The 17,849-nt window shown below is 38.0% G+C and overlaps 1 protein-coding gene across 5 annotated transcripts in view; it reads right to left on the minus strand.

Moving 5' to 3' along the window:
• Window positions 1–1,266: 1,266 nt before the first annotated feature.
• LAMP2 (lysosomal associated membrane protein 2) overlaps window positions 1,267–17,849 on the minus strand; it is a 17,406-nt gene continuing 823 nt past the window's right edge. For 2 of the 5 annotated variants that reach the window (XM_026061058.1, XM_026061056.1), the window contains exons 2-9: window positions 12,448–12,566; window positions 11,758–11,971; window positions 10,945–11,106; window positions 10,039–10,256; window positions 9,312–9,431; window positions 8,983–9,061; window positions 7,985–8,152; window positions 1,267–3,421 (exon numbers count right to left, since the gene is read on the minus strand). In XM_026061058.1, coding sequence (XP_025916843.1) covers window positions 3,279–3,421; window positions 7,985–8,152; window positions 8,983–9,061; window positions 9,312–9,431; window positions 10,039–10,256; window positions 10,945–11,106; window positions 11,758–11,971; window positions 12,448–12,566 — 1,223 coding nt within the window. In that variant the 3' untranslated portion in view covers window positions 1,267–3,278. Of the gene's footprint in view, window positions 3,422–4,358; window positions 6,727–7,984; window positions 8,153–8,511; window positions 8,626–8,982; window positions 9,062–9,311; window positions 9,432–10,038; window positions 10,257–10,944; window positions 11,107–11,757; window positions 11,972–12,447; window positions 12,567–17,849 lie in introns of those variants that run through there. The other 3 variants (XM_026061057.1, XM_026061059.1, XM_026061060.1) reach the window with 3 other exon arrangements.

The raw sequence follows: 17,849 nt of genomic DNA on the forward strand, positions 1-17,849 counted from the left end.
GAATAGGAAATTCAGACAGACTCACAGGAACAAGCTGCTAAATGATGAAAAAGACAACAGCCATAAACCAACTTCCAATTAGAAGTCTGTAAGAGTTTGGTATTCATTTTCCTATGGCATGTGCAATCCTCTTCTACGCAGCATTCATACCTTTAATTATGGTTTTAGCYTCAGCATTATCTGAGTTAAGCTGTATGCAGCTAGAAATATTTTTGTATAAAAAGATTAGCAATGCAAATAAAGTCTCTTAGATGTGTTCTTTAGTCAAAATAATCACATTTCTCAAGTGGACACACATCAGCTCTACTCAAATCTGTTGTCCCCAAAACACTTACTTTCTCCACARTCATACAGTAGCTTCAAATAATTCTGCAATTCACCTTCAGACTCACAGCATGTTATTCTGTTGTGATGTGTTTTTTGTTATTTTTCTTTTTTTAATAAACTATGAACTCATTTGTTTTTATTTTTCTTCTTTTTAAAGGGGGGGAGAGCGGGGAGTCTGGGAAAAGAAGACAGGGAGGTTGGCAGTAGAGGTGGAATTAAGAGACTATACAGACTGATAGCCAGTACGACTTTTTCTTCTTCCAATGATATAAGATATAAAGACAAGAATGATAAGGAAGCCAAGTGCCATGCCCACTGCGATGGGAATAAGAAAGTTGAGGTCAGAATCAGCAAAGCATTCTTCAGCTGCAGAAAGAAGAAAAACAAAAAAAGCAAGGGAGAATAAATTAGTAAAGGAAAACAAGCATTAGAAACCAAGTAAAGCAAGGAACAAACAGATGTTTACAGTTTTTAAAACATATCACTGCATTGCATACAATGAGAGTACACCTGAAGTGAAATCAGTATAGAGCAAAGAACTGATACAGAGATTGACTTCTTCAAACATATGCACTACACATGTAATTTGTACTACTAAAACACTTCGTTTGTACATGAACCTTCACTTTCCTCTAATGTGCAGTCCACCCACAGATATATTAGACATGTCAAGCCAAAACAGCAGTCTGAGAGCACATTAGCTGAGCACATCTCACAGAAATGGTAAACCGGCTAAAAAGCAACATAAAAGACAGACTGGTATATTACTGCTTTATCCAAATGATTTCCCAAACCCTGAAATCACCAATATTTCCTTAGGTTTTAGAAGTGAAATGACAGATAACAAATCACATAACTGAAAGGACAAGCTTACTGAAAACTACAGAAGACAGCMAAGATATATATGCTGAAAGCACTGAACTGAAAACACTGAAAGACTCTCTTTTGGGTGGGTAACTTTATTTATTTTAATCCAAATACAAGAAAAGGGTTATCAATTTCAGTTAAGAATTATGCACATCTTATTGAAATCAACAGAGCATATAAAAAAGAGGAGGGACAGCTGTAATGCTACAGTGGTTTTCAATATACAGTTTGGAAAATATGCCATTAACGTCTTTCTGAAACAAATACTCATGCAAGAATTAGCATAGGCCTTTCCAGGACAAACAACACTGGGAGCCAATTTCAAAATCAGTGATACACCTTAAGCATACATGGAGCAAAGCCTAACATTCTTTCCCCATTTGTAAAGAGAGAGGCGCTCCATCCGGGTGATGCCAAGATAAAACATTTCTTAAGACATGCTTCAGCTCTAGTAAGGGTGTTTGACTCTTATGTGCTTTARAAAAAAAAAAAAGCACAGCTYCTTAGAAAATTTTTTTGCTTAATTTCATATTAGAACAGAATAACTATCATGCACACATTCAATGCAATGTTAAAATTATCAGCTATTTCTTTACGTGCATACTTAAACCATTTAAGCCTCTAACTGAATTGGCCTTAGTTATGGGGAATTTACTGTCTGATTTAGCTCAGATACAGTCTGGTAAACGCTTACCACTACCTTTTCATTAAAGGCTATATAAGGCCCTCGGTCAGCTAAGAGGAAGGAAAACAAGAATACACAAAATTTCAACATCTGAAAATACTAAACACCTGAAAATACAAAACTCAGGCAGTCTGGAGACACCTACTATCAAGTTGGGCAACACTTGGGAGGAAGAGGAAAGGAAGCATGTACCTTATACAGTGAGCCATTTCAAAAATATTCTTACTAGAATCTGACAAATACCCATGCTTCTCGGAAGATGCAGCTTTGCTTGAATTGCATTTTACTTTTAGTCAGCTTTGATCACTAAAGATCAACATATATTAATTCATTAATACACGTTGGATAATGGGTCATTTACATTTAATATGAATTCCTTTGCTAAGGATGAAAGGCAAGCCGCAACAGAAATTCCCTTTTTGTCTTCTTTAGAGGAAGAAGATTGCTGCAGTATGTATTATGGTATGGCCCTGTCACAAGGAATTTCCAGATTAAAAAGGGTAAAGTTTAGTACCACGAACGTTCCATCCTTCACCTCTCAAGTTTGCCACTCTGTTGTTGGCACACCTCTATCCATGTATCACTACTGAGCAGCGGTTAGAAGCTTCAGAGGCATGTCTTCAGACGGGGACCCTGATAAATGCACGTCATGACAAACAGAATTCCTGTTCAGGCCAGCAGGAGTAYGGGCCAAACTTTTCAGATGTATTTGAACAATTATCAGTTCCAAATAACCTGAAAATTTGGCCCCAAGATTTTTAGCCCCAATATAAAAGTTATCTTCCCTTTTAACTCCAATCATAAGATGCAACCAGTAGCCAAAATATTATGTTTTTATTGGTATCTGCCCTACAAGAGAACACTCTGGTAAATTAAAAAAAAAAAAAAAAGTTAAATGCATTCATTAACTGAAAAAAATTTCTCTCAGAGATTACTAACACAGTATCTTTAAGCTAAAAAGACCAGCAGTCTGGATATCTTAGAGCATAGCTTTAATATTTAGCAAACTGTATATAAGGCACAGTCAATAATCAAAACAGACTGCAGTGTATGATTGATTATATACATTGATATTCAACACCCACAAACATATACAATTATTAGTTAAGTGCGATTCCCACAGACTGGAACAAAGCTATGTTTATTCACAAAATGCCACTATGCATTCTCAAGATTCTAAAATTCAAAGTGYAGTATTTTGGAAGAATTGAAAATTTATCAATTGATTATGAACCAGAACATGTTCAATGCAAGTTGTTAGGTTCAAATATAAACCATGACATTCAAGTCTGCATCATTTCTTAACCAGGAGCTAGTTTTAAGAAAGAGTTTGCCTGACTCAGCATGCAAGYTGCTGATCTGTCTTTGAGTTCATTTTTCTTAATAAAGTATTCCCATTTTAAAACTGCTCATATCCAGCATTACGGTGTTTCTTGTGACCAAAAAAGTAAGCCATTAGTACTAGGACAACTAATCCTCCCAAAGCTGCTCCTACTGCTATAGGTACAATGAAGTTGTCCACCTCTGGGCTGCAGTCTTCAGCTAAATGGAAAAAGGGTAAGTTTGAAAAAGAAATCCATTTAAATAGAAATATTTAATACTACAGTCTCCCTCTAATTATTTAAAACAGTTAAGCCTTTCCCCAACAGGACACTAGACAGTCATCCATAAAACCTTGTCCTCCTCCCCCTCCCCAAAATACAATAGTAATATTCCACCTTCCCAAGCATCATAACTAACAGACTCATCATTCTACGATAGATTTTGTTGAGGAGCAAGGATTAGCAAATTAATGTAGATTTATCATTATTGTATTMGATTGCACTTGTTCCTCTCGTCATGAGACCTACAGACCATACAGGACACATGAGAGACCAACAAGAGGTATGGCAAAGGGGAGACTAGTGTCTCTCTTGAAACAGAAACAAGTCTTGTGATAGTACTGTTAACAGATGAGCTGGCAGTGCAGAGAGGATCTACACAGCTTCTACCTTAGAGGATGAAACTACTAACCAGTTCCCAACAGGCTCCCTAAAGCTTTCCCACTTTGCTAAACAGGGACTGATTTCACTTTCCAGGAGCACTGCAGGAAGATAAACTGAACTATTGACAGCTGTAATCCAGGTTAAGCTGGCTAACAAAATCAGAGTTATAAGAACATCTTGTATGGATGGAGCTACAACTGACTAAAACTTTATAAGCAACCTCCTAATGGTGAATCAGATGTAGAGTATCTCAATTAGTTCTCAAGCTGTCTTCTGCTAGTGGGTTTCAGAACATGCTGCAAAACAAAGCATTAAGACCCAGGCAACAGAAGAGTCTTCAAGGAGCACCTTCACAAGTTAGGTAACAGAATCTCAGATATAGGCTGATTAAAGTTGACCTTACTCATTTAGTTTATTTTCTAAAAATAAAAAATAAAAATAAAAAAGACAATACAATATATCCATTTTCAAAACAGTTAAAAAATGTGAACAAGTTTCCTTAAGAAATAGAACAATCTTTATTGTTTAGAGCACATGTTGAGCAGGTTGACAATTCCCTATGGAACAATACATACAGGAAAACTAGTGGTTTTATAACAATAGGCAGTCATGTCAAACTTAGATGTTTTTTGAACCAGTTATCTGCACATCAGTCTAGGAGTACTTTCATCTCTGAACAAATATACTTATAAATGAAGATTAAATTGCGAGTTTTAACAAAGATACATTTAGTTGTGTTGAGTTTCAAGAGAGTTTGTACCAATCTTGTATTTTGTCACTTGGAAACTGTGCACAGTTCAAAAATTCATATGGTCAGAGGAATACAGCTGTGGTAATTACTCCTTTTCTCTAACAGAAATGCACAGGTAACTGGTGCCTTTAAACATCAGTCACTAAAATGCTATAAAAAAAAAATCTATACGAACTTCTGCATTTAAGGATATTTTAATATGAAAGTCTTTAGAACCATTTTTTCCCCCCCCCAATTAAAATGGAAAGTGTTGAAGCCTATTCCAGGATTAAACTTATAGTAGTTCCCCACTTTCATTAAAATGAATTTCAGTAACCAATGCAAAATTCAAGCTGTAGACTACATGCTATAGTAAGCATTATCCACCCATTCTTGCTTCCTTAGACAGTATCAAGATTAAGCTGCGTTTACAGAAAAACCCTTATTACTGAAAGAACAGAAGTGTATCTTATGGTTTGTATACAAACATGCCACAGACATCTCTACAACCCTAGAAAACACTAATAAAACATTAAACCAGCATTGATGCAGGCTAAACTCATTCTAAATGGGGAAATGAAGTTATCTTCATTAAATGACTAGCTTATGCAGCTCATGTTATGACATATGCAAAAGGGTCACACTTATCTTTTAGAAAAGACCTTTTTCCCCTTCCCCCCATGCAATAAGAACTATATATTATAGCATAAGGAGGCCAGAGAAGAGTTATGCAGCAAGGGTTAGTCTCTACAGAGCTGCAGTTTAAGAACAGTCCAGTTGTACTGCATTTTAAGCTAATTATCCCTTCCACACAGCAAGGAAAAATAGGTGTAGGGGGTTTGTCTCAGACTTGCTTGGCTTTTGCATTCTTAATAGCAGCATTAATAAATGCCACACAGCAAACAAATCAAACACAAAGTACACTGAACATTCAGAATGCCAATGGTGGACAGTTATAATGCAAATTTTGATTAGCAGAGAACCATTCAAATAGAGATTTAAAGACAGCTCAAGCTGCAGCAACTTATACTGGCTCATTAAATGAAAGCATCTTTAAATAATGGTCATTCAAAGAAACAAGACAGACCATTTCTGTGCAAAGTATGATATAAAGTTAAGTGCACTTTAAAAGTTCTGGAATTTTTAAAAAGATTATTCCCTTTAAACTGATGCCAGCAAAAGGCCTGCTTTAATTTAGCAGGACTCTGCTTCAATTTTGTATTTTAGGGGATTGACAAGCTATAATAAGTGAGGAAGAATTCAGCACCTAACAGTATTTTTGAAAACATTTGGGAACTGTGCTGAAGTCTTCCAATTTATCTGTCGTTTGGCAAGTACAGATTACTCATTTTGTCTGTACAGTCTAGGATATGGAATGGTTCCTGAAACCACCAAGGCAGGAGTAAACTACTCAAGCTTCATCAAATCTAAGTAGGTTACTGCTGCTGCTTCATAAGATCGCTTAATCACCAGCCTGAAGTTTAGTTCTACAAAACCCAGAGTTATTGGGCATTGGACAATCCTTGTTAAATACTACACGAGTCACAGTGACTAATGCTGCCAACTTAACCCACAATTATGACAACAACTAAGGAATGCAAAGGAGAGAAGCAAGTACAAATTCTATGCAATTTTAGGAGTTGCCCAAAGCATATCAGTTTAGAATGTGTTCTTGTTTCAAATTACAATTTGTAAAAAAGCAGAAGCAAATCCTAAACATTTGAGTGCTTTTGCAAAATAAAATCCTTAGCCTAATAATTTATCCAATAGTGATATCCAACATCTTCAAAACAGTTATGAAACCCACATCTTCTTCTTGGGGAAGGAAAACTAAAAACACACTTCTGCTTCATCTGACAAAAACATCCTTTGTTTCCCAACTCCGATTAGCTGTGGCTAGTATTTACTCTTAAGATTTTTTTTTTGGGGGGGACTTCAAAACTTGCACTTGCTTCATTTAGAGTGAAATCAGAACAGTGATCACATTCAGATTCACAAAGTTTGATATCCAGCATAACTTTTTCTTCTGCCAATTATGTAAGCAATCACTATAATGACAATCAAGCCAGCAAGTGCAGCACCAACTACAATTGGGATTAGAATGGTGTCATCATCCAGCGAACACTCCTGGGCTGTAGATGAGAAAAAGGTTGCAACAAGGAATAAATAAAGACAGAATGCTTGCCAAGCGTGCTATAAAAAAACCTATTTTCCTTAATATGAAGATGCTCAAAATCAAGTATTATCACATCTGCATAGTAAGATAAAAAAGAACTGTAGAGGTTTCATGGGTATTTCTGGCATATATTAAGCATTATAGTCAATCAGAATATTTGATGACCTATAGTAAGCTAAAGGTGCTATCCTGGTATATGAGTTTTCATGTGCACAAGATCTGTAGAGGAAAAGGGGGAAGGCATTCTTCTACCTTTAGGACAGAACCAGGATGATCTATTTCATGCTTAAGGGAAGTTTGGTGCTTTCACTGATTAAGAATAAAGTGACATGGATCTGGCATCAAGAAACTAACTGCAACGGAGGTAAGTTAGAGACAGATGAAATCACTATAACTGGAAGGAGGAGGAAGAAGCTAGCTGCAACTTGAACTACACAGTAAAATAATTCTTCAGGAAGTATTATAATAAATATTGTTTATTGTGCTTACATAAGGAGAGTTAGCTTCTCTCTTTCTCTCTCTCTCTCACGGTTCAAAAACTTGCAACCAGTCTATTTATCTACAAATTAGTCTAATCCAAGACTATGCTGACAGTATTACTGTGAAGCATGAAGACCATGTTACACTGATGGCTAACAATGAAGTAATTTAAGTTAGTCCAGTTTTCCTCAAACAAGATCAGGATGGTACAGCAAATAAATACTTTAGGATTTGTCTTTGATCCTGGACATTCAAGATTGTTTCTTGAAGTAGCTCTGTTGGCTCATTTTTCCCAGCATTCCTATATCTTAGACTGACACGTCAAAAGAAAATAAATGCCTAATGGTGTTATCAAAGTGCATTTCTGCTGAAGTTCTGTCCCATTCTCTTACATACTCAAGCTACAAAAAGGTATGTGTCAGGAAGATGTCAGAATTTCTGACCCATTCTGCCAAGCAATGCTCAAGTCCCTCTTCAGTGTCTCTAGCTCCTTCACATTTTATGAAGGAGAACCTACACACCTGGCAGACATTTTTTTAAATGGGAACAAATCTGACAGTTTTCCTTGAACTTGAATGTCAGTCTCAGAAGTTCATTAAATTCCATGTAAAAACAAACACTGTAACAATGCTTCAGAAAAAATAGAGTGCTTATGTCCAGCTCTGTTAGGTGTTTTTTTAGCAAGTAAGAATTCTTTAGTAGAACATATTACAACTTGATAGGTTTACTCTTACCTGTAGAGAACTTATTTTCCTTCACGAGGAATGGCTGAATCCTTAGATTAAAAGTATGTATTTGAAGAACTTCATTAATCTCAAGAGTTTGCTCTTTTCGGCACATATAGGAACTACCAAGGGAAGCATCCCACTTGCTGAAATTGTTGTTATCTGCACTTAAAATGACTAAACAAAGGGAAAAAATTAACAGGGAAATTTGCAGGCCCACTTCAAATGTAAGAGACATGCTAATACATTCATAAAGCTAAAGAGCTGAATCTAATCTAGAGAGGCTACTTTTCAACACTGGCTACTTTGAAATACAAGGTAGTCTGAAGCATGACCAATCTGCTTAACCGTAAGAAGCCAGGCACTAAAGTTTTTATAATGCTTATCACTAATCTAACCTCCACAGGGACATGACATTAGCCTTCCTTGTACCTCCACTCATCCCAACATTGCAGAGGTACGASCATTTTTGTTTTAGTGCCCTTTTAATTGCAACAGCTATGATAAACACAGATTTAAAAAAAAAAAAAGCATACTTTTTGATTTGGAAAAAAGAATGCTTCAGCTGTTAGAAGGAACACTCTTTTCCCAGTCAGGATTAAGTGGAAGCAATAGGAAGATACAGCAGCAACTTCAGGCAAAGGAAACAGCTAGTTTAGGAAAACAAAAAAAATTCAGAGTTGGCACAACTATATTCTATACCCCAAAAACTTATGCTACTCAAAATTATAACAAAAAAGCCCTCTTATGTATCTTAATCATTAGGCGAGCATAAGAGACCCTGTTGGCAGGAAGCTTCAGAAAGAGAGAACAGTACTACGCTGCTGTTTAAAGTAACTCTTGCAGCCATTTCTGTTACTTCTGTTTATACTGGCCTAAAGTCCTAAAGTAGGAAGTCAAAGTAGGCATAACCAGCATTAAAAAAAAAAAAAAAAGTCAGAAGTATTTGCTAATACAGACACAGAATAAAAGGCCATACTTGGTTTAAGGCAGATATCATTTCTTACCAGAACCATTCATATGGTTGAGCAATGTAACATTCACCTCTTTCAGATAAAATCTTCGTACATTGGCACTTGCGTTCTTCTGTTTAAGAAGCAAGAACCACTGTCAGTGTGCAATTTTGCAATTTGACTTTGAGAACACATGCTTTCCAGAGGTAAGCACATTTACCACAGTCTTATGTTTCTCAGAACTTTATCCCAAGGGCAGTCAGCCAGTTTTACTTCCTATATGTGAACAACTGATCACCAGAAAGCTACAGAAAAGTTTTACCAAGAATGCTCATCATACAATGCATTTAAAGTGGAAACTTAAACTGAAAGAAGTTACTTACAACAACAAATGTGAAATCAATGAATCTGCTATTTCCATCATTCAATCTCAGAGTAGCTGCTGTGTTACCACAGGTACCATCAGCACTAGTTGTCTTCGGATTGATGTTGATCAAAAGAGGCTGAAATATAGAAATACCATAACAACGCAGTTCAGTTGTCATTAGCAATCTAGTATGTCAGTYGGTAGCAGTCTTAGGCTAGAAGAGCTTGTCATGAAAAAGGTGACAGTAGGAGGACTGAGTCTGACTACTGTCTAACCAAGGCTACTTGAGTCATGCTTAAAAGCTAGTAATACTGAGGCAAACAAATTGCACAGCAAAGTCTCACCACCGCTTATTCAAAAAAAAAAAAAAAAAAAAAAGTAGTAATCATAATCACATATCAGGGCTTTTATTTTATGCACCTAATAAAACAGCTTAGCTTTGGCTCCCTCTGCGGGAAAAAGACAGTACCTGCAGGGCTCCACAGCCTTAAAAGCAAAGAAAGTTCCAGGCTTTTAATCATGTTAGAGGTATTTCCAGTAACTAGTTATGCTGAATCCAGATAAGGTCTTGAGGCAAGATACTATGCCACATATCTATTTTGATGTCAGAGACTTGACATGCACAATACTGAGAAGCACTTCTGGGCAGTCAGCAGTGCAGGAGGCAAACATCTTGCACCTGCTTTTTTATATGAAAAGAACTACAGTAACCTTTCTATTCTTCTAAAACATGAGAGAAGTACCTTGTCTCGGGACACATTCAGCTGCAGCCCCACACTAGCCAGAAGACAGGTTTCATTTTCACTTTTAAGAGAATAGTTTCCTGTGTCTGGATTCTCCACAGGTTTGGGAGCAGTGGTTGGAACAGGTGATAAAGTGGTGGTCGATGCAGTAGTTACGTTGGCAACAGTAGGCAGAACAGTAGGTGCAGAAGTAGGTGTATCAGCATCACACCTAGACTCTGGACAGAAGAAATTTTAACAACCATTTCACTGCTGAGATTTTATCAAAAAGAAAGTCTTCCGACTGAGAAGTTCTGTTTAATACAGAAATTCTGCACTGCCATGGCCTTTATTTATGTAGCACATATCATACTAATTATTTCTGATGCACTGAAGTATATGGACAAAGATAGCTTGAAGTGGTTATAGAAGCGTGATGTACATTTGCTGTAGACTAAGTAAACAGTCCTATTAAAGCTATACGTAGCAGGATGATGTGTTAGTCTCTTGGTTAGCAGGAACTTCAGCTGAGAGCTAAGGCAGCAGGTTCTGGAGTAGTTAAAGGTAGAAGCAGAGAGTCTACCTCTGAAGAGGGAAAGCAATCAGTTAAAAACCTTGAAGTTCAGATGCTCTATTCAGCAATAGCAATCTTGATGGGCTGGTTTTTAATACTCTGATTACTAGAATACACATTGTATTAGACTACTGCCTTGACTTGGGAAACAGTCTAAATTACTGCTCACTACTAAACCTGTTCCATTACTCCATTTTTTAGGAACAAGGCAAGGCTTACCAGAGGATATTTATACCAGTATTATTCATCATAGCTAGCAAATCTTAAGAATTGGTAGATTTTCTATTATGAGACTTTGCTTGTTGCACCAAGGTGCAATACAAAACAGTTCATTCACAGTTTGAAATACTCACCTTTTTTTCCAATTGTGCCATTCTGAACAAAAGCCTGCAGAGTGAGGTTCCAGAAGAACTGTGTTACATTTTCTGCTTCAAYAGAGTCAGTATTATGACACACAAAGACATTATTCAGTTGAACTGGATGCATAGTATCCTTTACAACAATGGTAATTGGTCCTACAAATAAGCACAAACATTTAATTGACATTAAAATGCCTCATGACCTGCAAGAGTATTTATAAGGTAGTGTTATGTTTTCTATAATTCCATAAAAAAAGAATTAGAATAATTTAATTCATGGGAATTAAGTCTAACAGCCCTTACCTCTCTTCAATTTTTTAGCTATATATCTTGTCCTGAAGTGTTAAGTAATGCAAAGAAGTTAAAGCCTCAAGAACTAGACAAGTCATTAGAAAGGAGAAATATTTTACTTAATTTTTTCTTTAAGAAAAGAAACCTATTATTAATAGGAAGTCTATTAGTACACAGAAAGCCTAAAACTTTGTTTTGCTAAAAGCTGTGGAAGGTAAGGTAGTGCACACTAAAATGACACTTCAAGATACCCGTTGTCTACTAACGGCACCTCACTGACCTCCTCCTTTCATTGCACTTAAAGGCATCATTAGAGTTAGAGAAGCTAACTAGTCTGTATTCTCATTCAGTAGGCAAGTACGATGAACAATATTTGTGCAGTATATGGCATAGAAGTCATCAGACGCTCTGTTAATGCTTTAGACAATAAAAAAAATCCAAGTACAGTAGGGTGCATGAGCTATGACACTTGTAGCAGAGACTACTTTGCAAGTGTGATCCTGCACTGAACATTACCTTTTCTTTTAGCATCAGGAAACACAGCAGTATCATTGGTATTGTAGGTAAACGTGATGAAGTCTGCCTGGTAAGTTTCATTAGTTTTTGTAAAGTTAACGCTCCAAGAGTGACCTTCTCCAAACTGTACTGCCAGAAGTGCAGCTTGCGTGTCGTTACCGCAGATGCTTCCATCGTGTGTCACATTGGATGACAAACTCAAGGTTGCGTTTTTCTAGAAGAAAAGGTCAGTTTTAGATATTTTCAGACAGCCGTTCTTCCCATGACAGTATTATAAGCCTGCTAGAGTTAGACAGAACCCTGCACAAGATTAGCTCCATATTTTAGATGACTCTACAAAATTATGAAAAATGCTACCTGACACCTGACTCGGAAAGCAGCTATACCAGATTCAAGTACAAAACTACAAAGCTAACTTGGTTGTAAACCTTAACCGTGCTGAGCTGTAATTAACACTTACTGTTCGGGTTAAGAACACTACCACACCAATAAACAAAGCTCACTAAATTTGACAAGTATGCCATCTAAATAAGTGAACTGAGAATTTCTTACACTTTATTTTAAAAATGCATGTTTAAGAATACTCTTAACAACTTAGTCAAAAATCAATAAACTGGGTACCAGAGAATACTTAAAAATTTTACCCAAAACTGAACCAGTTCTGAACAGAGGTTAGTTCCAAATACTTACATAATCACTACTGTTTGTTTCATATTTTATCAAGAACCTCATCATCCAATGTGCATATAAGCATGTAGCATTAGAGGCATCCTTCACATCTACTTCCACAGCATAGGACAGAAAAAAACCTGTAAGATATGATTATCAGCTGTTAAGACATTGATTTTACTTCATTTTGTTGAACTGTTTCTGAGGATAGTTCATTACAAGGTAGTAGACAGAGTAAGTTATTTCACGACCAGATTCCATTTGCCAGACACTGAAAGAATTGCTAGATTTCTAACAATTATTAAAACTGGGAAGCACACAATGAAGTGTTATCAAGACTTGACAAAACTTCTGAAAAGGATGTTTTGCAGTCTACTTACCTGATGGAAGACTAACAATTTAAATGAACACTAGCTTTCCAGTGTCTGAAACTGTGTAAACAGAACTGTATGAACACTGCAACATTTAAACAGAGTAGCGCTTGCAGAACAAGAGCCCCCATATTATCTTATGTTTCATCAAGCAGCATGATTCAAGATGACCTCTCAAGGACAAGATCTGTGAGCCTTCATTGTGTTTCCACAATTTCTGGCCTGAAGGACATGCATGCTAAATTCACTTTAAGTTTTTAGAGAACTTCTTACAGGTGTTGGATTTTTAACCCAGTCTGACTCTCAAGGGAGGCATTTTCCCATAGTGAGTTTTCATATGCTTGTTGTCCAAACTTTTCAGTCTGCCACATTTCCCTAGAACAACATAAGGTTGAGATTTATCAGGCTGCCTTCCTTAAACATACTGTCACCATGATCATGCAGTTCTCTCCCACAGATCACCTAAGTTCCTCTATCTCCAACACATGCAAGTCAACGTACTTTACATTTTGCTTCATGTTTTGCCTTGGCACTAAGGATTTTCTCCCTGCCAGATACAGGTTTTCTCCTCTACCAGCAGTAAAGACAGTTCAGCATGCAAGACAGCTGGCTGTAACAATCTACAACTATAACTTGCCATTGTTCATGCGCTTTTGAATTAAAAGGACTGTCAAAATTGAGAAGCTTTAACTGTCGTACCCTAAGAAGAATCTAAGGTAGAGCTTGAAAAACTTGATAGTGTTAACTTTGAAGCATGGGAAATAGTGCTTGATATCACACTAGTGATTTATCAGTGTTRTCACCCTAATGAAACTATTACGCTGAAAGAATTTTTAGGACCAAGGACAAGGCAGTAAGTTAAAGTAAGTTTGGTTTATCTTGAGCTTGAAGAAACAAGCATCAAGGAATTTGTTTCAGTGGTGGCAGTGAATACATTACTCCAACTAACCAAGCACAATACTAGTTAATGTCACATCAGTGTCATGTTGAGAAACACAGGCCATGCTCTTATATCCTCGGAGTAGGCTCCTGTTACATAAATTGCTGTCTGACCTCAGTTATCCACGTTTTGTTAGAAGAAAATTCACAGACCATTTCAAAAGAACTCACTAAATGAGATAACGAATAAGCTGGAAGGGTTGTAAAAAATGTTATGGCTAATAGTCATACTTTACAGGTTTTTCAGCCTCCTAATATGGACTCCTGCATCAGAAACAGAAGCAACCTTCCTATTTGTCCTATCCTTGCTCATTCATAGAAAAAGAAAAAACAGACATTGGGCTCTGTTCTGCTGTCAAGCTTGTTTCCTTTAGCTCCCACTGACTGCCTATTTTGCTARACTCTTGCTTTCTTATTTACTGATCAGTCAGTCAATAATAACTCTGTACACAGAGACTGCTGGTCTCAAATGTAAGGCGACGGCCAGGTGCCTCCCTTAAATATTAGCAGGTGATACCTCAGAGCTTCAGATTACTGCTTAGAGCAATGCAGTCTGTAATGGCTCATCTGCATCCTCTACTATCAGGGAAAGCTATTTTGACATCACCATGGTTGTTTAGCATTATAGCTTCAGCACGAGGGAAGTTTAGAGATGCTAGCTGAAAGTATTAGCATTACTTCCTTCCAGTAGGAAGGCACAAAATGTTGTTGCTTGAACTTGAAGCAAGATCTTAGAGCATATATGAAGCTAAAGCAACAGGGGCAGTTTAAACACTGCAGAATTATACAAAGCTCTCACAACAGACAAACTATGTCAGAAGAACAAAGCATCATTCTGACACGGAAACTGAAGCAGATGTTTTGTATCACACATGACTTCTGTATATATCTATTTTAACCTATCATTCCTTCAGACCATCAGTTTAAATAAAAGCAATTTTAAAGAACTGAAACCATCTACTCTCTCAAGATATCGTCTAAATTGTTGGAGGTTCCTACTTATATATCCTACCAAACAGCACTGAGATTTGAGGAAATGGTGAAAGAAGCTCTTCAAAAAGCACCTTCCTACCCCCTGTGCATGGCTGCCAAAGAAGGTGACAGGTAACAGTATACTGGATGTATGTAAAATTTGCCAGGTGCAAAGCACAAGGAGGAGGTAGCAAGTCAAAGAAGGAGAGCTTCTTTCTGCCCAGACTTTTGAAGTCTGTGGCTCATGGGAAAAGATGGCTGCACGGAGACAACAGAAATGAAAATTCAGTTTGGTCCTTACTCCTGAAAATACCTGAGGCTATTATGCATTTCAGCATACATTCCCTCCTGCAATAGTCTGCCTGACTGTTCTAATGGATCCATTAAAACCTGCAGCTCTTTCTATGARACTAGAGCATTTTTCTCCACTTAGTATCTTTGCAGGTGCTCACTCCTAACTAACTGGAGAACCTCATACTACAACTGGAGAAGCGACTAAAGAAAAGGAGAAAACAATCCAGTAAAGCAAAAGATCGTTCTGAATGTTATTTCTGCCTTCCATAGTGCATGCTGCTTCTCAAAGCTTTGTATCATTTACTCACCTCCATCATCTAATCACTGAATAAAATTCTGACTCTGGGTAGAGTGAAACTCTGCTCACTTCATCCCTTCGGACTGACAGTGAACAAGTGGAAAAGACAGCGATAAGAATAACTAAACACTCCAGGACCCATGAGATTTTGAACAGTTCGGAAAAAAAGAATACAGCAGCATACATAAAGAATAGCTAGGTAGTTGAAGTTCCCTGTTTACATTAATTTCTATGCAGCAGAAGATTCTGTTAGACTTCCATAGTGGCCGTAATGCCCAGTAAGGCAATACCTACAACGGGAATTCCCTCAGCTAGCAGAATTAGAGACACAAGTAGTACATTTACCTCCAAAGCAAGGCAGTAAACACCAAGGATTGCTTGCACAGTCATAAACAACCAGTTTGGTATGCCTTTTTAGGAGAATTTTTGTTTGTGCAGAGATCTGTGGTACACTAGAAGATACTGGCTTTGCAATTTACTACTGCAAAGCACACAAACTTACTGCCAAGAAGTAGCTTAGAGCTCCAGCAACGTTAAATAAAAACTCCCCATTTTTTTTGTTCAAGAGTTATTTATTACTGTACCTGTGTACCAGCTCTGCATTACCATCCATTCTCATTTCAGAAGGAACTGGGTCAGGCCTTAAGTTTCTGGAAGCCACTGCAACTAGCCAGGATAGCCATGGTACTTCAGTATATACACATCATGTCACATGGCATATTAAAAGACTATTGACTAAGCCATAAAGTACAATATACTTAGAAGTAATTATTTTACCACAATTTGAAAAGCAGTATAAAACTAGCAAGAGATTGATACTAACATTTTACTAACTTGCTTTGTAATACTGCAATTTCTTTGCTTCTCAATGCTGTTTTACATATTAGGAAAGTCTCTTCCACCTTCACATAAAAATTAAGAGATGAAAAAAAGACATAACTGAGCTGTGAAACTATTTTTGCTATGAGTTAGTAGGTGAGAGCAAAAGGAAGAAAGCTTATTTACTATGAGTAACTGAAAACATCCTAAGAATGAAGTGGCCCCTACTTAGAAGTACCAAGTTAACTAGTACTTAGACTATTTTCCTTATAGAGAAAGTAGCTTGCAAATAACTTCTCCAAAAGGGATATTTCAGCATAAGTGATGGCAGATGCAGCAGTAAAACTGAAGAAATGCTACAGTAAGCAAGTGCATACAGTAGACTTGACCAACAAAGATAATCTCAGCACACACACATGCACCTTACACACCCTGACCTACTTAACAGTGAATAACTGTAAGTGTAAAAAAATTTTTTCTGGCAGTACAACCTTATTCCAGATGCCAAAAGAAGATGCATCTTCCCTATAAGAGACCTGGCCTACCTTTAAGTAATTGATTAGATGTCCTCAAAAGCCACACACACACGGAAGTGACAAAGGTCTAGCACGGTTGGCAGGAAGCGCCGGCATAACAAAGGACTATATTCAGTTAACTGCTAAATTTATAATAAAAAATTTGCAGAAGAGAGGCATTCTCTTCATGAAACCTAAAGATCAGACATCCTCCTTGCATGCTTTGCTCACATAACAGTACTGCAGACAGTAAAACATGATAATAAGACCGGGGATCGCATTTATCAGAAGTAGATTAGCCTGTCTTTTCACAACATCTACTCAATGTATCTCTTTATAGGAGCAGTGTCTTTGGCTATAAAGGTACACAAGAGGTGTGTGCGGGCGAGCGTTAAAACAAAACATCCACTTTCTCACCCTTACTATACCAAAGGCATCTACAACGACTAAGCAATAGAAGAGCTATGGTATAATACTGCTACTTAATGCAATGGCAAAAAGTGGCAAAAGCTAGCATTTAAGTATAAGGCTTCATAACTGAGTAAATAGAGTATTAACAAAAAATACAAAGTGAATGGAGGGGCAGACAATATCTCTCTCAAACCCACGATCTGAAAGAACAATGTTACTCTGCAAAGTGCTCTTCATGCTGTGAGAATGCTTTGCAAGGGAAATGCCCCTCTACTCACCCCCAAACTCACTTAAATACAGAAATATACATAACTAATCTCTTTAGAGATAAAAACGTATTACTAGCACTTGCTTGACTCCTATTTGATTTTTTTTTTYCTAATGAAAAAAAAGTTATCCCAACATCCTCTATAGCGGGAGACTACGGCTGCTGATGCCCATAGCCCCAGGTGCGTCTCGGCTGCCGGTCGGAGCCAGCTGAGAAGCGTCACGGTCGCAGCCGCCCCGGCAGGCCGAAGGCCGCGCGGGCCCCGGCTCCCCGCGGCAGGGAGGGGCTGCCGGCCGGACCCGCACGCCCTCCTCCCCGAGGCGCAGGGGCGGCCCCACCGCCAGGCGCTCGCCCACAGAGCCAAGCGAGCGGCGGGGCCTTCGCGGGCTGCGGAGAGGCGCCGGCCCTCAGAGCCCGGCCGGGCGGGCGCGGGCGCGCGCGGCGCCGCCCCCCTCACCGCTTCGCCTTGTCCCGCCTGTCGATGCCGAGTCTCCGCAGCCACCACGCCCTCCTCCCCGAGGCGCAGGGGCGGCCCC

The sequence above is a fragment of the Apteryx rowi genome, unplaced genomic scaffold (assembly GCF_003343035.1).
Source record: "Apteryx rowi isolate R43461 unplaced genomic scaffold, aptRow1 scaffold_174, whole genome shotgun sequence".
Taxonomy (NCBI): domain Eukaryota; kingdom Metazoa; phylum Chordata; class Aves; order Apterygiformes; family Apterygidae; genus Apteryx; species Apteryx rowi.